The sequence below is a fragment of the Lepidochelys kempii genome, chromosome 9, assembly GCF_965140265.1.
Source record: "Lepidochelys kempii isolate rLepKem1 chromosome 9, rLepKem1.hap2, whole genome shotgun sequence".
Classification (NCBI taxonomy): Eukaryota; Metazoa; Chordata; order Testudines; family Cheloniidae; genus Lepidochelys; species Lepidochelys kempii.
The window spans coordinates 54,383,976-54,408,992 of record NC_133264.1 but is presented as its reverse complement, the minus strand read 5'-3'; the positions used below and the strand labels follow the sequence as shown (position 1 = coordinate 54,408,992).

At 45.3% G+C, this 25,017-nt stretch overlaps 2 protein-coding genes across 4 annotated transcripts; one reads left to right on the top strand and one right to left on the bottom strand.

Moving 5' to 3' along the window:
* Nucleotides 1-7,371: 7,371 nt before the first annotated feature.
* Nucleotides 7,372-19,385, bottom strand: WDR53 (WD repeat domain 53). 3 transcript variants are annotated; one of them, XM_073360393.1, is made up of 3 exons: nt 18,892-19,385; nt 14,656-15,151; nt 7,372-10,242 (listed from the first exon to the last, which is right to left on the bottom strand). In XM_073360393.1, the coding sequence occupies exons 2-3, from the start codon at nt 15,133-15,135 to the stop codon at nt 9,655-9,657; spliced, it is 1,068 nt and encodes a 355-aa protein (XP_073216494.1). In that variant the 5' UTR covers nt 15,136-15,151; nt 18,892-19,385; the 3' UTR covers nt 7,372-9,654. The 3 variants fall into 3 exon arrangements, with proteins under 3 accessions (XP_073216494.1, XP_073216495.1, XP_073216493.1); XM_073360394.1 differs by lacking the exon at nt 18,892-19,385 and adding an exon at nt 18,174-18,731; XM_073360392.1 differs by lacking the exon at nt 18,892-19,385 and adding an exon at nt 18,241-18,729.
* Nucleotides 18,389-24,919, top strand: FBXO45 (F-box protein 45). The gene is made up of 3 exons (XM_073360395.1): nt 18,389-19,059; nt 20,223-20,579; nt 24,721-24,919. Exons 1-3 carry the CDS (start codon nt 18,808-18,810, stop codon nt 24,904-24,906), a joined length of 795 nt encoding a protein of 264 aa, XP_073216496.1. The 5' UTR covers nt 18,389-18,807; the 3' UTR covers nt 24,907-24,919.
* Nucleotides 24,920-25,017: the final 98 nt, after the last annotated feature.

The window sequence follows — 25,017 nt, the reverse complement described above, 5'->3', positions numbered from 1 at the left end:
TGTCCTTTTGCTCAGGATATGAGGATTACAAAGATGAGAGCAGCACAAAGATTCACACTGCCATAGAGATGATACCCTTATACCTTGAAATGCACATCTGATAGAAGGCATTACTTTATTGTCACCATGGAAATGTAAGAGTGTTAAATATTCAAAAGCAAAGGATAAAAAAATAAGATAAAGCATATACAATTGTAAGGAATCTTTTAATCTTTACTGATGCATAAGACGTTGTGACGGGTTCAGTCATAGAGACCCCCTTGCGACTGTCACCTGACGTGCTTAAACTAACTCTGAGCCCATTTTCCCTGCCTGGTTGGGACTCCAGGACCCTGTCTTGTTGAGCCAGACATGCTACTCTACTGCAACACAGACCCAGGGTCTGAACCACGCCCTGAAAGCTGCAGACTTTAACCAAAACTGCTCAGCAGGTTTCCTGTCTCCAGCACCCAGACACCCAGCTCCCAATGGGATCCAAAATCCAAATAAATATGTTTTACTTTGTATAAAGCTTATACAGGCTAAACTCATAAATTGTCCCCCCTCTATAATACTTATAGAGAGATATGCACAGCTGTTTGTTCCCCCAGCTTACTCTGGGTTAATTAATAAACAAAAGTGATTTTATTAAGCATAAAAAGTAGGATTTAAGTGGTTTCAAGTAATAACAGACAAAACAAAGTAAGTTACCAAGCAAAATAAAGCACAACACGCAAGTCTAAGCCTACTACATTAAGAAACTGAATACAAGTAAATCTCATCCTCAGAAATGTTCCAATAAGTTTCTTTCACAGACAAGACTCCTTCCTAATCTGGGCCCAATCTTTTCCCCTGGTACAGTTCTTGTTAGTTTCACCTCAGGTGGTAACAAAGGGGATTTCTCATGACTGCAGCCCCCTTTGTTCTGTCCCACCCCCTTTTATGGCTTTGGCACAAGGCAGAAATCTTTTGTGTCTCTGGGTCCCCACCCCTCCTTCTAAATGCAAAAGCACCAGGTTTAAAATGAATTCCAGTACCAGGTGACATGATCACATGTCCTGTGAGACCCCAAGCCTCCATTCTTTCTGGCCTGACTCACAGGAACACAGGAAGGCTTACAAGTAAATAGAGCCATTTATAGGTGTTTGATTCTGAAGCACCCTTAATGGCTTCCACTTAACATGTTTACAACAGTAATACAAGTTTATATCTTATTCTCCTAACTCCAGACATAGGGCATGGCTACACTTGCAGATGTAGAGCACTGTGAGTTAAACCAGCCCTCGGAGAGCATACTAGGGAAAGCGCTGCAGTATGTCCACGCTGTCAGATTCAAGCGCACTGGCGCGGCAATGTTAGCAGCTGTTGCAATGCCACAGAGAGCAGTGCATTGTGGTAGCTATCCCAGCATGCAACTGGCTGCAACATACATTTCAAATGGGGTGGGGAGTAGGGTGGAGTGGAGTGTGTTGTGTGTATGTGGGGGGAAGAGAGAGTTGGTTTTCGAGGGGCTGAGACCATGTCAGCATGCTGTCTTGTAAGTGCAGACCCCCCGCTCCCTCGCCTCTCTCTCACACACACTCACAGCAGCAACATTCCACACTAATGGTTGCTTTGTCCCGGAGCAGATAAGCAGCCGGCCGTCAGAAACGAAGCTTTGAAAGGGCATATCGGCATTCCTACAGCTGAGTTCAAAACAATGACAAGAGTGGCCATCTGATTTAAGGGGTGTTTTATGGGATGTTTTATTTATGGGATGTTTATGGGATGTTTCCAGAGGCCGATCGCAGTGCAGTAATGCAACACCTCGTTCACACTGACGCTGGGGCATTTCAGCCAAGGCACAGCAAGTGTTATGCTTCTCGTGGAGGTGGATTACTGGGAGCGCTCCAGCTGCAGAGTCCAGGCGCTCTAAGTGCCTTGCCAGTGTGGACGGGTCGTGAGTTAGGGCGCCTGGGACTGCTTTAATGTGCTCTAACTTGCAAGTGTAGCCAAGCCCATAGAAACGATACATTCATACAAATAGGATGAACACACTAAATAGATTATAAGATTTGTAATGGTATCTTACAAGAGACCTTTTGCATAAAGCATATTCCAGTTACATTATATTCACACTCATTAGCATATTTTCATAAAGCATGTGGAGTGCAACGTCACACCCTCCTCCTGAACTTACTGCCAGAGACTTGGACACTGTCCACAGTGGAAGCAGTATACCTAAAATTCCTCTTTTCTGGACAGGGCATCTGATACCCAGTTCTCCTTTTGTTTAATATGCATAATCTCCTTATACTCTTCATCTCAAATTCCTGCAGGACCAGACTCCAGCATAGCAGTTTGGAGTTTGTGCCATTAGTCCAGTTAAGCCATACCAAAGGTGAATGGTCAGTTAGAATCCTGAACCTCCTATTAAAGAGTTAAGGCCTTAGATGTTTGACGGCCCACACAATGGCATAGCACTCCTTCTCTATGATCGAGTAATTCTGTTCAGCAGGGGACAGCTTTTTGCTTAGGAAGGCAATGGGATGCTTCTTGCTGTCTTCCTCTGTCCTGCATCAACACAGCACCCAACCCTGTGTCTAATGCATCAGTACACAATTCAAAAGGCTTATCAAAGTCAGGGCTGACCAGCACAGACTCTGCAGACACGAGTGCTTTTATTTTGTCGAAGCCTTTCTTGCACACCTCTGACCAAATTACCTTATTAGGTTGATGCTTTTTACATAAATCTATGATTGGGGATACTATGTCACTGAACCCCTCCACAAACCTCCTGTAATAGTTTGCCAAGCCTATGAAGGATTGGACTTGCCTTTTAGTTTGGGGGTACTGGCCATTTTACGATGGCTTCTACCTTAAGAGGGTCGGGGGATATTTTGGCCCCCTCCCTGTGCCCTAGATAAGGGACTTTGGCTGCCCCTATCTTGCACTTAAAGGGTTTCACAGTTGGCCCAGCTTCTTTGAGCTTTGATAGCACAATTTCCAGGTACTCCTTGTGGTCCCCCCAGGTGTTGCTGAATATAGCAATGTCATCTATATATGCCATAGCATAATTCTGCAAACCATTTAACACTCTGTTGACCAGTCTCTGGAAGGTTGCACCAGCATTTACCAGACCAAAAGGTAACACTGTAAATGCATAGAGTGATAAAAGCTGATTTTTGTTGTGCCTCCCCCTCCAAAGGGATCTGCCAGTAACTTTTGGTTAGATCAAAGATACTGAGGTACTTGGCTTGGCTTAGCATATCCAGCATGTCATCAATTCTTGGCATGGGGTATGTATCTGTGACAGCATGGAGTTTCCTATAGTCTACACAAAATCTTACAGTGCCATCCCTTTTGGGGACCAAGACCACAGAGGAAGCCCATGCACTGTCAGATTCCTTAATCACCCCGAGCTCCAACATGCTTTGTATCTCAGCACGAATTTGCTCCTTCACCTTGCCGGTGGCCCTGTAAAGCCTGGAAGGCGGTGGGCTGAGCCCCTTTCATGAGGAGTCTATGGAACAAGTGTGTCCTCCCTGGTTTGTTGGAAAATACCTCACTGTACCTTTTCAGCGTTGATAACGCTTCCCCCTTTTTGACTGGTGTCAGATCACTACAAATTTCCATACTTTCCAAAGTTGACCCATCTTGGCATTCAGCCATCAAATCAGTAAGTGGGTGTGCCTCAGTTTCCTCTTTGACACAACAGACCATATTTACCCCGGTCACTCTACTGTGATAGGCCTTGAGTCGGTTCACATGTACCAGTTGGGGCACAGTATCATCAAGGGGCTTTTGAACTTTGTAAGTGTCCTCATTCACCACTTCCACCACTTCAAACGGCCCCTCCCAGGAGTTTTACATTTTGAACTTTTTTGCAGGGCTGAGTACCATGACCAAATCTCCTATGTCAAAAGTGCGTATACAAGTATTTTTTTTTATCATACCACACCTTTTGCTTAGCCTGACTGCAAAGGAGATTGTTTTGGACAATTTCCATCATGTCCTTCAACTCCCTCCTGAACCTCTGAACATACTCAGTCATGCGTTCTTTCCTCACCGTGGTGCATCCTTCCCAGGTATCCCTGATGAGATCGAGGGGTCCCCTCACTTCCCTCCCATACAGAAGGTCAAATGGGGAAAATCCTGTAGACTCTTGGGGCACCTCCCAATAGGCATACAGCAGGACCAACAATAACTCATCCAACTCTGGCCCCTTTTCTGGGCATACATCCCCAGCATGGATTTTAGGGTCCCATTGAACCTTTCCACCAGCCCATTAGCCTGGGATTGGTAGAGGGCCGTCTTAAGCTGTTTCACTCCACACACCTTCCATAGCTCATTGAACAACTGCAACATAAAATTTGCCCCCCGATCAGACAAAATCTCCTGAGGGAAGCCCACTCTGCTGAATATAGTGAGCATGGCTCTTGCCACTGTTTCAGCTTCTGTTAGACAGTGTGATTGCCTCAGGATACCGAGTGGTGAAGTCTACCACAACTAAGATATACTTGTTCCCCCTCCAAGTGGGGAGAGACATAGGACCCGCTATGTCCATTGCCACCCTCTGGAATGCCTCCTGAATAACAGGCAAGGGACGCAGCGGAGCCTTCTGGGCTCCCACCGGTTTCTTCCTCTCCTGACACACCACACAAGTTCTACAATGATCCCTTGCATCATTCTGTATCCCAGGCCAGTAGAAATTCCTCCTTAACTTGTCATAAGTCCTCTGTACCCCAAGTGACCAGCACAGGGACTATCGTGCGCTACCAGCACTAATTCCTTTTGGTGTTGGCTGGGTACAACCAACTGCTTATAGGGTTGGCTGGGGTCTTGGTTCTTCCCTACAGAGGCCTCCCTATACAGTTTCCCATCCTCTTCAAAAAACTTCTCCTCCACTCCCTTCCTGGAGTTCCCTCTGAGACACACTTTTTTATGCCTCAAGGGAGGCGTCAGCCCTTTGTTTACCTACAAATTCGTGACAGACAACCCTCGAGATAACATCCCCATCCCTGGGCACTGACTTCATCTCCCCTGCACCCACTCCTGGGAGTTTGTCATCTTCAGCCAGGCAGAGGCCTGACTCTGCCTCTCCCATACTTGGAAGCACCCCACCTTCCTGCATTGGCCTGTCAATAGGACCCTCCGCCACCTCCTCTATAGGTTCCAAGGTCCCCGCCCCGTTTCTGGGGATTCCCTCCGAGTCACCTACTCCATGTTCCCTAGGGTAGGATGTGTTCGCTGCTCTGCGTCAGACCTACAATCATCAGCTAGAACAGCCGCCTCATTGGCAGACAGTGCTCTCTCCTCCCTCTCTAGGAGTCCCTCACTGCCTTTCTTCATGCTGCAAGTTACCACACTAACAGTCCTAGTGTTGCTGAAAAAATCATTTCCCAGCAACATGTCCGCGGGGATGTCCTTGAGCATCCCCACCGCTAAATCACCTTCCATACCTTCCCAGTCCACATGAACCTTTGCCGGGGTACAGGGAACCTTTGTGGCCCCACCCCTTAATGTGGGTCATCTGCCCCATCAAAACACTAGCATCTGGAACCACACTTGGTCCAACCAGAGAGAACTGAGCCACAATATCCCTCCACTGCAGACACTTCGTGCCATCAATCTTGATATCCTTAGTGTGTTCCCTGTCCGCTTCACTAGGACCTGTGTCCACCAAACTGGTGTGATAAGAGGTGGGAGTGCCCTCTGGGGCCTCAGAGCTGAGGGCAACTAAGCCAACATGGGACAAGGGAGGTTTACCCTCCTTTAATTTGGGGCTGCTGCTCTTCAGGTGCCCTGGGGAATTACAGTGAAAGCACCTTCTGGGCTCCTCTGGTTGTCCAGGAGACCTGAGGTGAGTAACAGGGGCGTGGAGAGGTGAACGCTCAGCCTCCTTTTTCCCAGGGGTAAAACGGTGATTCTGCTTTCCCCCAACCCTGTACCCCTCTGCCAGTGGTTTGTGTTTAATTGCAGCTTGTGACTGCTCATAAGAGTCTGCAAACCCAGCTAATTCACCCACCTTTTTGTCCCACAAATACGGTTTTACATCATCATTGCACATATTCAGGAACTGTTCCTGAGAAATTAAACACATTTCTTCAAAGCTTGTAATGCCTTTCCCTGTCACCCACTTGTCTAACAAATCCCTCATTTCATTTGCATAAGCCACATTATTCAATCCAGATCTCCTCTTAAGACTTCTGAATTTAACCCTGTAGGTTTCAGGTGTAATCTGAAACTGTTTCAAAACCAGTTCCTTAAATTTACCATAGTTTGAAGCATCATCAATAGATATCTTACTGAATACGTCCAGAGCTCTCCCAGTCAATTTTGCAACCACAGTGGTCATCTTTTGATCTTCAGGAATCGCCTGGAGAGTGCACAGTCTCTCAAAGGTGATGAAATATTCAGCAATATCACTGGATTCATCATACTGTGGGCATAATCATTCCCATTTGTGGATTTTTGAGGAAGTAGAGCCAGCTGCTGAAAGGTTTTCTCTCTTCTACTCCATTACAGGCAGTTCATGCTTCTGGGTCTCAGTTTAGGCCTGTATTTCTTGATTTTCTATTAAGTCTTTTAACTCCAGGGCTAGCTGCCTCTCTCTTTTCTTCTCCTTCTGAGCATCTTGCTATGCTAGCCTCTGGGCTTCAAGCTCTTTCTCCTTTAACTCCATGGCTCTTTTGCGAGCAACTTCCTCCCTGGCTGCTTCTGCCTCCATAGCCCTTCTGTGTGCAGCCTCCTCCCTGGCTGCAGCTGCTTCTTTGAGCCTCATTTGAAACTTGCGGTCCTTTGCCTTCTCTTTCGCTTCCAGTCTGGCCAGCTCTAGTTTTGTGGCTGCCTCACTGGTAGTCATTTTCCTGTTTTCCTGTGCTTATTTCCCTCACCCGAAATAAACAAACAGAAAATAACAAACCAGTAACCACTTTGTCGGTTTTCCAGCTAGCACACTTAAAACTCACTTAAAATCACTGCCAGTGTCTCAAAGCAATCAGCTGTGCACAATCGTGTTCAACTATGCCATTGTGATGGGCTCAGTCACAGAGACCCCCTTGCAACTGTCACCTGACATGCTGAAACTACCTCTGACACCGTTTTCCTTGCCCAGCTTGGGACTCCAGAACCCTGTCTTGTTGAGCCAGACATGCTACTCTGCTGCAACACAAACCCAGGGTCTGAACCACACCCTCAAAGCTGCAGACTTTAACCAAAACTGTTCAGCAGGTTTCCTATCTCCAGCACCCAGACACCCAGCTCCCAATGGGATCCAAACCCCAAATAAATCTGTTTTACTTTGTATAAAGCTTATACAGGCTAAACTCATAAATTGTCCACCCTCTAGAACACTGATGGAGAGATATGCACAGCTGTTTACTCCCACAGGTATTAATCACTTACTCTGGGTAAATTAATAAATAAAAGTGATTTTATTTAGCATAAAAAGTAGGATTTAAGTAGCTTCAAGTAATGACAGAACAAAATAAGTTACCAAGCAAAATAAAGCACAACACACAAGTCTAAGCCTAATACATTAAGAAACTGAATACAGGTAAATCTCACCCTCAGAGATGTTCCAATAAGCTTCTTTCACAGACTAGACTCCTTCCTAGTCTGGGCCCAATCCTTTCCCCTGGTACAGTTCTTGTTAGTTTCACCTCAGGTGGTAACAAAGGGGATTTCTCATGACTGCAGCCCCCTTTATTCTGTCCCACACCCTTTTATGGCTTTGGCAAAAGGCGGAAATCTTGTGTGTCTCTGGGTCCCCACCCCTCCTTCTAAATGCAAAAGCACCAGGTTTAAAATGAATTCCAGTACCAGGTGACATGATCACATGTCCTGTGAGACCCCAAGCCTCCATTCTTTCTGGCCTGACTCACAGGAAGGCTTACAAGTAAATAGAGCCATTTACAGGTGATTGATTCTGAAAGCACCCTTAATGTCTTCCACTTAACATGTTTACATCAGTAATACAAGTTTATATCTTATTCTCCTAACTCAAGACATAGAAATGATACATTCATACAAATAGGATGAACATTCAGTAGATTATAAGCTTTGTAATTATACCTTACAAAAGACCTTTTGCATAAAGCATATTCTAGTTACATTATATTCACACTCATTATCGTATTTTCATAAAGTATATGGAGTGCAACATCACAGATGTACAGTGGATTATTTCGGTAGCCAGAGGGGAATGTCTACTAAGTATTTTAGTTACAGTTTGGCTCTTTTCTTACGATAAAAGGACAATCCATCTCTCCCATTATCTTACTGCTTGCCCCCAAAAAAAGCTTCTAATTGACAAACACAAATTAACCTTATTTTAGTAATCTCAGATTTAATACTTCAAAGTTCAGTATTTTTGGCAAAGATCGCTCGTTTACATGTATAAACAAAGAGATGGAAATAATTTAATTGGTCAGATTGGTTTCCAAACTGTAGAAGTAGTGCACTTTTAGCACATTAGTGATACAGGTCATCCTGGGAAAATACAATTTCTGAATTATTTGCATATTGCATAAAAGCCGAGAGTTTATTAAATAACTTCCAAGGCACAGGATTTACATTTGGTCACCTCCCCCCCCCCCATTTTTAAGCTAACAGTCCACCTAAGGCAAGAACCTGCTCGCCCTATTTATGCAAGTAACGCTTGAAATCAGTGATACTATTTGTGTAAGGAAGACAGCAGCATTTGGCCCTCTATATTTTTATTATACTCTGCATTTAAGTTATAAAATGCTCAACTTCACATTTTGCACAGCATATAGGGTTACATAGGATAGTCATACAAGAGCAAGCAGGAGCACAAGGAGCACAGTGAGGGAGAAAGCTTTTATTAAAACAGATTTAAAAGATTTTTTCTTCTGTGACACAAAATCAGAGGAGGACAAGCCAAGTAAACAGCTGTTAACATTTCCCCCCACCCCCAATGTTGTTCCAGTCTGAAAATCCCACTTAATGATGAACTTTAATCAATTTAGCTATTTAACCCACTTCCGTAATTATTCTTAACTATATTAAATTAAAAATAGTTCAAACATGCTTGAAACCCACATTTTCAGTTGTTGCAGCTCAGATGATCAGAGAATATGTCTAATTTAGGCCTAAATTGCCAGAAATGTTGAAACAGGGAAAGCAAAGAACTAAAGAGGTAAGGAGGCAAAGCAGGAAAATTAGTAGTTTTCTTATAGTGCAGGGGTTTGAGGACTCCAGTCAATTACACCTGCAGCAAAGCTTACCACACCCATTGATTTAGTTTTTACAGAAAAGGCCACCATTTTTCTCCCAGACTGAATAGGTTCTTTCTTACAATGTTTGCATGTTACAACCTGCAGCATGAGCCTGCCTCAGTCTGCTCATTTTTGAGCCGCCTCTCAATCCATTTCAAACAAAGTCACACCTATGTTCAAGATGCACCATCTTCCAACCCCCATAAGAAAATATTTACAGTGAAGATGTGCCACTACTGAAAAAGATAAAGCAATGTTACTTATGTGCATAATGTGCCACAGCAAATTCCTGGCCGCTTCTAAACATGCATAAGAGCTGGTAATTATTTAAGCTACAGGAAGTTTACTCTCCATGGTAACAAACAGGAGGGTACTCTGTAGAGAACCAGGTAGGCCAGCTCACAACAACCCAGAAAACTAGCTACTTGCCAAGATTTCCTTAAACAATGTGTGTCTAGGTTTCAGTCAGAGGATATACAGATATACAACTGCTCTGATCCGCAACTAATACCCTCCTGAAGCCTTTGATCTCTGCATATGAAATCCAGTTCACCTTCTCTCCATGTTCTATGCTTAGTTTTGGTAAAACTCCGGCATGTTCATTTGTAACCATTGCATTGGGCTCTCCATCTCTCTTGGTGGAAGTTGGTGTTCTGGCCTTCCTCCTGTGGATGGATTTCACAGGACTCTTCAGTTGCTTCCCAACTTCACTGCTGACATCCCACAGTAACACCTTCCCATCATTTCCTCCAGAAAGCAGCCAATATACTTCTGGCAGAAAGAGGACCTGTGACACCCCCAAAGTGTGACCCTTAAACCCCAGCTCCTGTTCAAACTTGACACCTGTTACCCTGAAGATCCGGATTTTACCGTCTTCACCTCCACAACCAAAGATGTTGCCACATGCTGCAACAGACAGAGAATGGGCTAGGGGAGGATTAAAGAACTGGCCAGCTGATTGGTGTTCTGCTCCCTCTGCTTCGTTCTCCTGCAGGTTCATGGTCCACAGCGGGCGAGCTTTCTGCAGGTTCCACAGCATAACCTTCAAATCAAACCATAAAAAATGACTTAGCACTACAGCTGCTGAAACAGCCTTCCTTTGGATAGTTAAGACTCAACCCTTGAGAAGGTGGAAGTGGTGAAGAAACCACTCTGAATGCTTTCGGAGGCATCTGAGCAGTGGTAGCCATGACACACAGACAGTTTTAACTATGAAACTGAAAAAGGAACACACCAGTGTAATGGGGAATGAGAACAGTGTTGAGAGTCAGACACTTTCTCTGCCGCCTTTGGTTACCCATTTCATTTCCTTATCTGTAAATGGGGAGAACGCCTACTTCATAGTGGGGGTTGATGACTTTGTAGATAATGCTGAACATATTTAAAACATTATATAAATACTAGCCAAATTTCATGATAACATACTAACAGTTCAGGGGAATCCAAGCCTCTGTGCTCTGGACCCCCAGGGTGTTTCAAGTTCCTGGAGCCTGAATGGAGTCCAGCCACTGTCCCAAATCTGAGTCCCTTGACACTCAGGGCACAGACCAATGTTCCCTTTAATTTTTGACAGGCTGTGTGCGCAAAAAATTTCTTCTGTGCAAATTTTTGTGCTTCTGTGCAAATTTTGTGTGCGCGGTGTTTAGGATGTGTGCATGCGCACACGTGTACAGCTTAGAGGGAACAGTGGCGGAAATCTTTTATCCATCACCTCCTTCTGAGTGTTGGAACCTACTGTCCAGCTGCCTAAGGCCCTCTGGGTGCAGCACTGACCCGTCAGACCCCCTGATACTTAAACACACCCCTCTCCCAGAACTCCATCCAAAGTGTGAAGCTTCTGATTACATTGAACTCTCCCGGGGCAATATTGTGAATGCTTAACACATACTGGTAGACAGGCTTTGCACTGATTCTAGCACAATTGCTCTTTAACAGATAAAGCACAGGAGGCCACACATGATACAAAAACATACATTTGAAATTGCAAGATCCCTCACTTGCTAGCTGGCCCTTTCCTTGGGGTACCATGTGGGTCCAGGAAGGCAGGGTGTTACAAGGTGAGTGATTTCTCCCTCAGACTACAGTAAATGGCCCCAACCCCAGCTGAGCAGACCATCCTCTGCCCTTTTCAAACCTTCAGCCTCCCCTTAAGGCGACACCCTTGCCAGCTTCCCCACAGGAGGGCAAACCCTTGTCAAGTGACTTTGTTGCTGTGACTTCCCCTGCTAAGCAGTTCTTCTGGGCTAGGACCAGTCTTTTGTCTGGAGTGAATAGGTTTCCTATGATTGGGTACTTAGGAGTCAACTACCTTCTACTGTTGTTCTGACACCACCTTTGGAATTTTTAACCCAACATGGAAGGAAGTACACCATAGAGAAGTCAAAAGGCTGCATGTTCAAAATGGAGTTTGCAGCCTGACTGACACATAGGGTTCATTAGCTCATACACAATCCATGAATTGTACAGCTATATTCCCAATTTATCACACCACAGTATTTGCAACCCTCAGTGTAGCATTGCGCTACTGCATGAGAAGTGAAACTGACTAGAAACAGGCCAGTCCAGTTTCTCTAGCCAGGCTGGGTAAAATATAAAAATGAAACATTATCAATTTTAACAGGTAGTGGCCCTTTAACAGTAACCGCCTAAGTCTCCAAAACAGCACACAGGGATTTACCTGCATAGTTCCCATTATCAGTTGGGGGGAGGGGACCACAACCCAAATTCCATACTCACCTCACTGAACATTTGAGTTCACTTATTTGAAGAGACAATACAAGATGATCAGAATCGTTTCCTGTATTATCATAATCTGGTGAGAACACATCTCCAGATGATAAAACTTAATAAGACTCTACCACCTGCAAAATCCCCATATTGCAATAAATATGCTTCCAAATGGAGCATTATTTGACTTCCAGTACTGCAAGTCAGAATTATGGATGAGCCACCCAACGGGGTAGTACGTGTGTTAGGTGGCAATGCAAAACAAATGATGTTACTGGCTGGTGAATCTTGCCCACATGCTCAGGGTTCAGCTGATCTCCATCTTTGGGGTCAGGAAGGAATTTTCCTCCAGGGCAGATTGGCAGAGGTCCTGGGGGTTTTTCACCTTCCTCTGCAGCGCGGCGCACGGGTCACTTGCTGGAGGATTCTCTGCACCTTGAAGTCTTTAAACCATGATTTGAGGACTTCAATAGCTCAGACATAGGTTAGGGGTTTATTACAGGAGTGGATGGGTGAGATTCTGTGGCCTGTGTTGTGCAGGAGGTTAGACTAGACGATCGTAATGGTCCCTTCTGACCTTAAAGTCTATGAGTCTACTGAGCTACAGGAACACAAGGAAGCTTCAGAAACCGTAAAAACATCTATTCTCTCCCCCACCCCACCCCCAGCACGTGAGAAAAAGACATATAAAAGGACAAGACTCTGACCAAAATATTCAAACCTGGTGTGTAAAGTTAAGCTCCTAAATCTATATTTAGGCACCTTAAAATAAATGGCCTGATTTTCAAAAGTGCTGAGTGCCTGCACCTCCCATTAACTTCAATTGATTTCTTGGGTACTCAGCACTTCTGAAAATTATTTCTCAAAGTACTTAACTATAGATTTAGGAACTTTAGGCAACCAGGTTTCCAAATCTTAACCACTATATAAAAAAGTCTGCCTTTACTGAATTATAGCTACATTATGAATTCAAAAATTGAGGTTTATAATGAACACTATCACCTTAACTAGAACATGACAAATGTGATAGTGCTCGTGGGAATTAGTATATATGCAGCTAAAGTCATAGGATGAACACTCAAAGCTGTTTTTTTTCCCCTCTCAAAACTTAGAGGCAAGTAAATAAAATAGCAGTGACCTGTAGAGATGGCTATGCCAGTTCCAGGAGTACCCCACCCCTCAGGATATCCTGGAAATACGCATCCAGTGTCAGGTTTTGAATCTGAAAGCCCTTCCATACAAAAGTAGTCCTTTAACGTCAAGGGGCCTATTTGCAGGACTACACCCTAATAAGCTATCAAAACCTGGGTACTGCAATGTTTGGAATGTTGTTTGCATTAAGTTTATATCACTCCCCCAGTGGATTTTGCCTTCAAGAAAAAAAAACAGACCCCAGCATCTCTATGCTCAAAGAATAACCTGAGTCATGTTTTATCATTGGAGGATTAATAAAGGGTACACTGTCAAAGTTAGGGTATACTCCCAAACTGACTTTCCCCCTATCTTTTTGCAAAGTCCATGTGATTCAGTAACATTTAAATATTTTTCTTTAAAAAAAGAAATCTAGTCCTAAACAGTAAACCTAAAGTTGGAATTTGAAGTGAGGTAGAGGAAGGACAATTTAAAAAAAGTAATTGATTTCATTTAAACTTTCAAGAGGTTATTAAAACAAAGGAATAACCCATTAAATTTTAAACAAAAACCTCGTTATCATTGTATGTATCAGTCAAATGTGCTTTTAACTAATCTGTATTAAATGTCAGAACAGTAGTATCAAAGGTTAACCCTTTTTGCAAACCACTCACAAAGTTCTGTTTGCAATATTTAATATATTTGCAATATTGGAAAAAGTCAGTATGCATAAAGAAAAACAATGATAGTTAATGTGGTGCAAGCTCTTTACAGCCACCTTCTGTCATGATTTTTCCCCTTTCTTCACACCAGACAGAACCTCTGAGTCTTGGCTAATTCAGGCTTTGGGTGATTTGACCTGTGATCTGTTTGTTGACGACAGACTGAAGTTCTCAGCCACAACTATCCAAGGGCTGTTCCTCTCTGTCTTAGGCTAGTTGCTTTTTTTAGCTCTGCTGCCACTTCTCACACCCCCTTTGAAAGAATACTGTAATTCAGTGACACTCGGACCTCAGTGGTTCAGAAGCCAAATTGGTGATCAACATTACCCAAAAGAGTCATAGTAGTGTGAATTCATTGTTTCATTTACTATAGTGCTATACATTCATATTTAAATATGAATGGGTTTATATTATATATAAATATATACAAATAATTATCACAGCAAAATGAGTGACCAAGTATTATTTTATCAACTAAAATTGGTTAATAACATAGTAAAAGTGCATTCTGATTGGTTAATAATAAAATCATAGTATTTTAATATGTGCTGAAAAAAGCCACAGGAGGCGCATTAAAGAGCCACTTGCTACTCGCGAGCCTCAGTCTGAGTATCACTGCTCTAATTCCTGCTTTCCCAACTCTTTTATAATAAAGGAAGGCAACAATAGAAACAATGCAACTACTGTGCAGAAAACAGCATTATGAATATCCTCACTATACTGCTGGCTATTATGGTGGGACCACATTAGGAGTGTTGGAGAGCCACATTAACTATCCTAGAATGGAAGAGTACAGCAAATATCATCTAATTACTCATATCCGGTTGATATTTTAAGATCTCTAGCCATCATCCACCATCTACTATAAAAATCACCTTCATGTCCAGTCCACAAGACACAAGGCTTTGAGGGCGCTGAGGTCGAAAGGCAACTGAGGAGCAGATGTTTGAATGCCTCCTCAAGGACCGGCTGACTTTCTTGTTTTCCAAGTTCATAATTTTTATTGCCCCAGAGTCATCTGCAGCAGCCAGGACACTGTCTATCTCATTCACTGACAGGCAATTGATCTCTTCTTCATTCAGACGAAAGCATTCAACTGGCCCCTTAAGGGATCTGACATCCAATACACTAATGGTTTCACCATGGGAGGTGTACAGCCTGCTGGGATAGGTGGGAGAGAACACAACACAGGTGACATCATCTGCCCTCGGGAGCTGTATCTGTCCTAAATGAATCCCCTCCTCATTCCAGATTGTGAGTTCTCCTCTCTCTGCTCCTGAAGCTACCAGCCCTTCTTTGTTTACATTCAAGCACAGTATAGAAGAGGAATGTCCATTACTCCACTTGACTGCCATGATACTTCAAAGGAGTCTGTGAAAGAAAACAAATTGATGTTAGGGAAGGGTTTTTCCTATTACAGTAAAAAATTAAGAATGAAAGCATGTTTGGCTGACACAGTGACATGTACTGAATGAGATACTAGTGTCCCTAAGGTAAAACAGACACCTGTATAGGTAAGCACATTAATTGGGACTTGGGCTCAAACACTATTGATGTTTTGCATCATCCCCTTGTTGCTCTATTGGGAGAAGTGCTCTGTCCGGTACATGAACTAAATTAAATCACGTTCTGCTAATCTTGAGTAGCTGTGTAGGTGGAAGTTACTTCAGCTGCAACCCCTGCAACAAGGACTGTCTTTTCATTATGTGCATATAGCGCTCAGCACAATGGAGTCACAGTCTCTGACTGGGGTATCTAGGTGCTATCACAACACATAAGTTAAAGTTTCTATTGCACTTACTGAAAAGAGTAGGGGAAAAATCTCAGGACTTGTTTACACTTTCAGAGCTGAAGCAGTGCAGCTGAATCCTGTAGCACTTAGTGAAGATGCTACCTACGCTGACAGGAAAGTTTCTCCCATTTGTGTGGGTACTCCACCTCCCCAAGAGGCAGTGGCTATGTTGATGGGAGAACCCCCCCACCTCCGCCCCGTCAACATAGCGCTGTCTACACCAGGGGTTAGGTCTGTTAACTGTCACTCAGAGGTGTGGTGTTATATTGACATAAGTTCCTAGTGTGACCAAGCATTAATATCCTGGCCAACACTCCCTTTTCATAAAACAAATTCTAAGGTTCCAAGCTGTGTGAAATCTACCATTTACAGCATGACTACTTCCTCTGACTACACAGTCACTAAACTGCTTTGTAAAGCACACAGATACCTAGAGTAAGAAAATTGCTGTATAAGACAAAGTTCTATTCTTCCTAAACAATAAGCTTATTTTGATAATGGTGGGGTTTGCATGAAGTAACATCATCACTGTAAGCAGAACAAATACAATCGTTTAGCTATATACAGCACTACCCACATAAGCAGAAAGGAAACATACAAAGATGAGATATGGAAAAACTGAAATGAAAAAATAAAAAAGGACTCCACCAGTCTAGTGTCAGTGAAGCCAGAATGATGTAAATTGGTGGAGGTCGGAGGAACTGAGTTAATTGAGGGATGAAGTGAACAAGTTTAAATATGAGATCAGAAGGGAGGAAGTAACCTGTTGTTCAGAGCCATTGAGAGAGAGAAGGTTGAGGAACTTTCTTTGGTGCTTTGACTTTAGCTATTGAATTTTCAGGTAAAAGAGACCAGCATCTAAAACTATAAAAATGTGATGTGCAAAAAACTGTGTTCAGCATTTTTCTGAAGTTGCTGGAAGCCTCATCAGAGGAGGAATTCAGCATTTGTGTAAGGTAAAACTTTTTGCTCGTTTGGCCCCATTGCTGGTCCTAAAGTACGAATCACCACCAGTCTCCAGCTTCTTGCGTGTGACACCACTGCTTGCAGTCTGCTGGTACACCTGTCCTGGAACCTCACTGCCAACCCACTCTATGGGGCAAAGAAAGCCACTTTGAAAAAGTGTGGATTTTCTTTAAAAAAACCTTGCCAGTATTTATAAACCCACATGTTTTTAAAAAATGTGGATCTGTAAAATATTTTACATTTTAGTATAATAGGATATAAAGAACATGATAAAACCATGCTGAATTCCTTATACACGGCACTCACTTTACTATGGGGTTGCAAGGTGGCACATACCTGCATGTGACACTGCTAGCAGAATGCTTTTACAGAACGTCACATTCCAGGAGTTGGAGATCTGTGGCTGGTCCAGACTTCCCAGGGCTTGAACTTTAGCTAACTTGAATTTACTAATGTGCTTGATGACCATGTTTACCCTTATTAGTTGGAGTCATCAGCAAGTATGTCTAAAGCTCTGCTCCTGCAATTGGACCCACCTGGAAGGACCCTGGCACCTATATGAATCATATTGTAGGCTAGGGCCTAAAATTGTTGAGGCTTTGTAAACAGCTTTACATATTATGGTTGAAACAACACAAATATATTAAGTATTTCAGCAATTTGTCATTCCAATTCAAAGTGTGATAAGAAGCATCGCCTCTATTTTAAACCAAACATGATTTGTTCAAATTTTGTGGTGGAGGCAAAGATCAATGATGTTAAATATATTAATATGATTTTAAATTGTAAACTCTTGGCAGCAGGGATCTTTTTAAAACTATACAGCACATCTAACAAAGCTCTTTGTGTGCACACAGGGGTAGGACATGGCCGTAGTGGAGGTTTACAGTTGGGGGTGGCAGTCATAGGCAAAGGCCCCTGGTGGCGGGGATGAGCAAGAGGAATGATGGGCAGCTGTAGGCAAAGCTCTCCCCTCCTCCCCCCATGGGATGGATGAGAGTGGGTTTGTGTGGAAGTGGCTGTAGTCAAAAGCCAGTGGTGGTGACTGGGGATCGAGGGGGGTATAGGAAAGGCCCAGGGGGTAAGCAGGAAGAGGGTGGCCGTATGAAAGGGCCCCTGCAAAGGGAAGTGAGTGGAGTGCAGGTGGCTGGAGGAAAGGACCTGACAGGTATGGCTGGATGGAAGACCAGGAAAGGGGGGGGGTGTTTGGGGGTGGCTGTAGGGAAGGCCTGGGGTGTGTGTGAGGAGGACGGCATGAGGGAGGTTAGCGGGGGAATGGTAGGAAAGGCCCAGGGGGAGGATTAGGCGGGGGGGAGGGGGCAGGGTGGCTGGAGTGAAGGCCCGATGCGGGGGGAGAAGTTGGGTGAGGGAGATGGCTCGAGGGAAGGCCCGAGCGGGGGCGGGGTGAGTGGGGTGGCTGAAGGGAAGGCCCAGGTGAAGGGGAGAGGGCTGGAGGTAAGGCCTGCGCGGAGGGGGAGGCTCGAGCGGGGTGAGCAGGGAAGGCGATAGCTAGCAGGAAGGCCGGCGTGGGGGGAAGGGAAATAACTATAGGCAAGGAGCGGGGGACGGCGCGACGGGGGGAAAGGCCCAGGAAGGATGAGCTGGAAGGAAGGCCAGGGGATAAGCAGCTCCCACCGCTCGCTCTTGTCCGTGCTGCGAGGGAGACGGGGGGTGAAGGCCGCTGGAAAGGAGGCCGCGTTACCTCTAAGTACACCAAGCACCCAGCTTCCCCGCGTGACCCGCCTGTTCCGGCGCAGCATAATTACGTCAACTCAACGGACTTCTGTGTCTCCTCTATGGCCAAGGTAGTGTACGCTGAGGCGCATGCGCTCCGAGATCCTATGACAGCTCTGCCCTTAACCAACATGGTGCCCCTGCTTTCACTCTCTCCTGGTACAAAGTAGGCGTGAAGCTGCTGTGGAGAAGGCCGGGTGGATGGGCTGGGCTGGGCTGGGCATCGCTAACTACTATGTTCCCGGGATAAACTGTGGCACTCTGGAATCTCAGTTGGACCCCTCCTGCCCAACCGCAGAGCTCACTTCCGCCCGCACTTGTCGCCAGTCCGGGGAGGGCAAACAGCTCGCGCCGCCCCGCACTGTATTGCCGGTTGCCGCGAGGCTGGCTAGTGTGGCTGGCGCCGCCTCAGGGGCTGGTACCGCGGCTCGCGCCGTCGCGGGGGGTCTCGCGGAACGGGTGGCGGCGGTTGTTGCCGGCCGGCCGGCCGGCGCCGGGAGGAGGGGCGAGCGGCCGGTGAGCGCCGCCAGAGGCGATGGCGGCGGGCGGCGGTGGGGGCGCGGCGGGGGGCACGGGTTGGCGGCTGCCCGGGAGGGTGCTGGAGCTGGTGTTCTCCTACCTGGAGCTGCGGGAGCTGCGCAGCTGCGCGCTGGTCTGCCGGCTGTGGCACCGCGTCCTGCACGGTGACGAGAACAGCGAGGTGTGGCGCAGCCTGGCCGCCCGCAGCCTGGCCGAGGAGGCGCTGCGCACCGACATCCTCTGCAACGTGCCCACCTACAAGGGCAAGGTGAGCGGGGCTTCGCCACAGGCCCCCAGCGGCCGAACCGCCCCGGCGGGGGGCAGGGCTGGCGGCTCGTGCTGCGCCGCCGGGATCGCTGCAGGGCCAGGGCACCCCGCGCGGCGATAGCGACTGTGCAGGGCCGGCCGGCGCTGTCCGCGCACCCGGGCACTTTTGGGGGGGGACCCTCCCGCCGCGCCCGCCGTCCCGGCCCCAGCGCTGCCAGAGCCGTTCTCTACTCCCTGAAATGACTGTTCTCTACCTTCGCCTTGACAACGGGACTGGCCTATGGAGAGCAGGTTTTCCCTGGCTGCGCCTCCCCACACCCACTGCCCAACTTCCATCTCCCCTGTTGGAAAACGGCAAGTAGATCTGGTGCTGCTGAATTGTCATCTTCTTGCAAGGAAGGCTTGTCTTAAGCTGCCGCCATAGTATTAAGCGTTGGTCTTACCAGCTGTTCAAAGCAAGTCTGGTCAACTGTGCTTAAAATACTCTGCACAGCCAGGAGGCTGTCCCCATTGCTGTGGCCTGGGAAGCTGAAATCGGGTTGGCTATTTGAAAAATTTCCCTAATATTGACAGGGCTTTTAATTGCTTGTCTTACAGGTGCCCTCCACTTCCTACCATTCCCCTCCGTCCTCTCTACTGCTCTGTGTCAGGGGCTCATGTACTCTGGTTCCCTAGTCTCTGGAGTCTTCAACCAGTAAACCCACTATCCTGCATATAGGTGCTGACTCTGGGTGCTCCGGGGCTGGAGCACCCACAAGAAAAAAATAATGGGTGCTCTGCACCCACTGGCAGCCCCACAGATCAGCTCCTCCCACAGCCCTCCTGCCTGCCACAATCAGCTGTTCAGTGGTGTGCAGGAGGCACTGGCAGGGAGGGAGAGGAGCAGGGGTGGGAAGAGGTGCGGGAAGGGTCGGAGGTGGGAGCTTGGGGGAAAGGGTGAAGTGGGGGCGGGATCTGGGATGGAGTGGGGGGGGTTGTTGAGCACCACTCAGGAACTCAGGAACTTGGCACCTCTGATCCTGCGTACTTTTGCGTCTCCTCTACACTGGTTTTAAAAAAAAGTTTGAAATTTGGTGGGAATGAGCTGTAGGATGTTAATGAATTAATTCATTTTATGATTATTCCCTCCACTCAAAAATCCCTTCTTTCTTCCTGTGGTTTTAGGTACGGGCCTTTCAACATGCTTTCAGCACCAATGACTGCTCCAGGAATGTGTACATCAAGAAAAATGGATTTACATTGCACCGGAACCCCATTGCTCAGAGCACAGATGGGGCAAGGACCAAGATTGGTTTCAGTGAGGGTCGTCATGCTTGGGAAGTTTGGTGGGAGGGCCCTCTTGGCACAGTGGCAGTAATTGGAATTGCCACAAAACGGGCTCCCATGCAGTGTCAGGGCTATGTAGCACTGCTGGGCAGTGATGACCAGAGTTGGGGGTGGAATCTGGTGGACAATAATTTGCTACATAATGGAGAAGTAAATGGCAGTTTCCCACAGTGCAATAATGCACCAAAATACCAGGTGAGTGAGACTAAGCACCAGCTAGAGGCTCTACTGCATCTGTAAACAGTTCTTCTTCAAGAATTGTTGGGCAAGAAAAAGACTTCATTGCCTAATAAGCCTTAACACTGTTCTTTAATATGTCCCTTTTCTATTATAAAAATGTCTGTTTCCTAAACTGGTCAGACATGGCAATGTATACAATATGTTTACCTTTTGAGGGGAAAAATTTACCTGATAACCTTTTTTCTAATTTACTGGTTTATTTTAGATTACATCCCTATATGGTATACGGATTCTGGATCCTACGTTGTCTCTTCCAGTTAGAATGAAATTAATATTGAACCTTTCTTTTATCTCAAATCTTATTTGATATTATCCTGCATTCATACAGTTCATTGAAAGGAAGCTACCTCTTTTTTTTTTTTTTGTAATAAAAGGTACTAGAGCATTCTAAATGTTTTAACCAGGGATTTGTCCACCAATAACAGGGCTGTGTTTGATAAGCATTATGTCTTTTTGGTACATCCCAGTGTTAAGTGTGCTGAGTCTAGTCGGTAATTGGATAGGAATTCTCCAAGGAAGTCCTGGGTGATGTAGAAGTGATGTTTATTCAATAATTGATATTCTTAGAGGTGACATCTTTTGGATGAAACATAACATTGATGTTCAGGTAACTCGCCATAATTAGGGAGTGTGTGGCACTTTCCCCCCCCAAAATTGTGGTATTTAGCTTTGGCCAAATTCCACTTTTGGTTAACTATGTTCTGCCTACTAGATTTTCTGACAGTACAGCTTCAATTGAATATGCTATACTTCCTGACTTACACTATTATGTAGTGTTGTGTGATGTTCCACTTCAGATGTGGCTGCATTTTAGTCGGTGAACATTGTTTAAATGTATATTTATATATAATATTCCTAAATCCCCACTCTAAGTAAAGTTAGCTGTCTGAATGGTATGATCTGTGTAATGGCACTTAAATTTAAAAAATTGCACTTTTTTCTGAAACATGTATCTATGATTTTTATGAGTAAAACATAATATTACTGTAATTTAAAGATCAGAGAGACTATTTTTTCTGTAGTTGATTTTGTGTGTTTGATAACACTGTGTGTAGTCACTCTACCTATTTACTTTGTTTCAGAGTAACAGCTGTGTTAGTCTGTATTTGCAAAAAGAAAAGGAATACTTGTGGCACCTTAGAGACTAACCAATTTATTTGAGCATAAGCTTTCGTGAGCTACAGCTCACTTCATCGGATGCATACTGTGGAAACTGCAGAAGACATTATATACACAGAGACCATGAAACAATACCTCCTCCCACCCCACTCTCCTGCTGGTAATAGCTTATCTAAAGTGATCACTCTCCTTACAATGTGGATGATAATCAAGTCGGGCCATTTCCAGCACAAATCTAGGTTTTCTCACCCCCCCCCCCCTTTTTCCAAAAACCACACACACAAACTCACTCTCCTGCTGGTAATAGCTTATCCAAAGTGACCACTCTCCTTACAATGTATATGAAAATCAAGGTGGGCCATTTCCAACACAAATCCAGGTTTTCTCACCTTCCGACCCCCCCCCACACAAACTCACTCTCCTGCTGGTAATAGCCCATCCAAAGTGACCACTCTCCCTACAGTGTGCATGATAATCAAGGTGGGCCATTTCCAGCACAAATCCAAGTTTAACCAGAACGTCTGGGGGGGGGGGGGGGGGAGTAGGAAAAAACAAGGGGAAATAGGCTACCTTGCATAATGACTTAGCCACTCCCAGTCTCTATTTAAGCCTAAATTAATAGTATCCAATTTGCAAATGAATTCCAATTCAGCAGTTTCTTGCTGGAGTCTGGATTTGAAGTTTTTTTGTTTTAAGATAGCGACCTTCATGTCTGTGATTGCGTGACCAGAGAGATTGAAGTGTTCTCCGACTGGTTTATGAATGTTATAATTCTTGACATCTGATTTGTGTCCATTTATTCTTTTACGTAGAGACTGTCCAGTTTGACCAATGTACATGGCAGAGGGGCATTGCTGGCACATGATGGCATATATCACATTCACGAAAGCTTATGCTCAAATAAATTGGTTAGTCTCTAAGGTGCCACAAGTACTCCTTTTCTTTTCACCTTGATTATCATACACATTGTAAAGAGAGTGGTCACTTTGGATGGGCTATTACCAGCAGGAGAGTGAGTTTGTGTGTGGGGGGGGGCGGAGGGTGAGAAAACCTGGATTTGTGCTGGAAATGGCCCAACTTGATTATCATACACATTGTAAGGAGAGTGATCACTTTAGATAAGCTATTACCAGCAGGAGAGTGGGGTGGGAGGAGGTATTGTTTCATGGTCTCTGTGTATATAATGTCTTCTGCAGTTTCCACAGTATGCATCCGATGAAGTGAGCTGTAGCTCACGAAAGCTTATGCTCAAATAAATTAGTTAGTCTCTAAGGTGCCACAAGTACTCTTTTTCTATTTACTTTGTGTGGTCAGTTTCCCTTGTTTGGGTCTTTTACACCCTAACAGGAAAGGAGGGTGGGGAAGAACTTAAAACCGGGGTGTGCAAACTTTTTGGCCTGAGGGCCACATCAGAGTTCCAAAACTGTATGGAGGGCTGGGTAGGGAAGGCTGTGCCTCCCCAAACCCTAACTGCCCCCTCCCACTTCCTGCCCCCCTAAGAATCCCCAACCCATCCAACCCCCCCTACTCCTTGGCCCCTAACCACCCCCCGGGACCCCACCCCCTATCCATCCCCACCCCCTGACAGGCCCCCCTCTAAAGCCCCATTCAGAATGCCGCCCTGCAAACATGGGCGGAGGACTCAGGAGGAGCAGGGGCAGCCATGCAGTTGGAGAGAAGCAGCGGTTTCCCCTTCAAAGCACCACTTCTCTCCCGCCGGCTGTGCAGCCGCCCGGTGCTCCTCCTGAGTCCTCCACCTGCATTTGTCGCCCGCCTACTCCCCTGAGGCTGCAGGTGAGCCTCCCTTCCTGGTTTCCTCTGCCCCCACAGTGCAGCCCCCTCCCACGGTGGCGGCACGGCGAGCTGAGGCTGTGGGGGAGGGGGGACAGCAGGAGAGGGGCTAGGGGCTAGCTGGGCCTGGCAGGCCGGGCCCGCAGGCCATAGTTTGCCCACCTCTGACTTAAAACCATAGCAATGGTCATGGAGACTCAAGGATATGGTGTAGACAAAACTGTTTTGATCTTAGTTTTTAATTGACTTGATTTCAAGTTGATGTCTCTTTAAAGTATGCTTGAATTAAGTAAAACATGTGAGATGATCTTTCTTTTCATAAAATAAAGACTAAAAAGTATACATTCTTAAGTGCCCTCTTATAAGTTAGAGGTTAAAGGAGACTACATCTGAGGGTGGCTTGACTCTTCCACAACATAGGAGCTTGTGCAATATCATGTTACTGCTTGCTGTTGGGAGCTGTGACTTATTTAAATTTCAAATCATGCTCTAGGTAAATGAACTGACATGCAATATCATGTTTATATGCTGATCTGTGATTCTGCTGGCACAGACAATGTTTATTACTCTCATATCTTTTTTTTCTTTTGGCAAAAACAAATGGGAAAAGCCTACACATAGTTCTGAAATTTCCTGCTCTATCGGTAAATAAGAGTGTAATGCCGATGTTCAGAGTGCATGCTTGGCCAAAAAAGTGGTTTAGTGCACCTGGCATAGAGTATCTACTTTCTTAAAACCAGTTCTGTGGCTTTAAAAGCTCTCTGCAAAGGCTTTACCTATTTATCATAATGAAAGCTATATTCAGAGTCATGGGAAATACAGGGTGGAGGCCATTACAAAATAGCCACATACTGCAGAACACTGAAGTAGATGTAATGCAGTGTATTAATTCTTATTGCCAGAACAGTCACATGTGAAGAGTCACATTTGGTGGTTGTACCCTATATGGGGTATTTAGCATTGTGATTGTTAACTTGAAATTTTATGTACAGCTATACAGAATCTTGTGAGCATTCAGTAAAACTGACACTCACAGAAAAAATAATTCATTTTTATTGAGAAACAGAAACACACCCTTCTCCTAAGGTCTTCTGTTCTACTGTCTATGTGCCTATTTGTTTTATTTCCCTTTTGATTGGTCTCTCTTTGAATATTGCCTGACTCTTCTTCCTATCTCCGTTTGCAGATAGGTGAGAGGATTCGAGTAATCTTGGACATGGAAGACAAGACATTAGCCTTTGAGCGAGGCTATGAGTTCTTGGGAGTTGCATTCAGAGGATTGCCAAAGGCTTGCCTATATCCAGCAGTGTCTGCTGTGTATGGCAACACAGAGGTGACTTTGGTCTACTTGGGAAAACCTCTAGATGGATAACGTTGTTTCATTGGGACATCAAGATCTGGAAGGTCTGGAGGAGAAATCTGCACGTTGGTTAGAAGGAAAGATGAACTTGAAATAAAGTGTGGGTGCGTGTGCAAGAAACAT

Excerpts from the sequence above, each read along its gene's own strand:
- FBXO45 (XM_073360395.1), top strand. The coding sequence starts at position 18,808 with ATGGCGGCGGGCGGCGGTGGGGGCGCGGCGGGGGGCACGGGTTGGCGG. Across the intron at positions 19,060-20,222 it reads TGCCCACCTACAAGGGCAAG|GTACGGGCCTTTCAACATGC; the intron begins GTGAGCGGGGCT and ends CTGTGGTTTTAG. Across the intron at positions 20,580-24,720 it reads ATAATGCACCAAAATACCAG|ATAGGTGAGAGGATTCGAGT; the intron begins GTGAGTGAGACT and ends CTCCGTTTGCAG.
- WDR53 (XM_073360393.1), bottom strand. The coding sequence starts at position 15,135 with ATGGCAGTCAAGTGGAGTAATGGACATTCCTCTTCTATACTGTGCTTG. Across the intron at positions 10,243-14,655 it reads CTTGTGGACTGGACATGAAG|GTTATGCTGTGGAACCTGCA; the intron begins GTGATTTTTATA and ends TTTGATTTGAAG.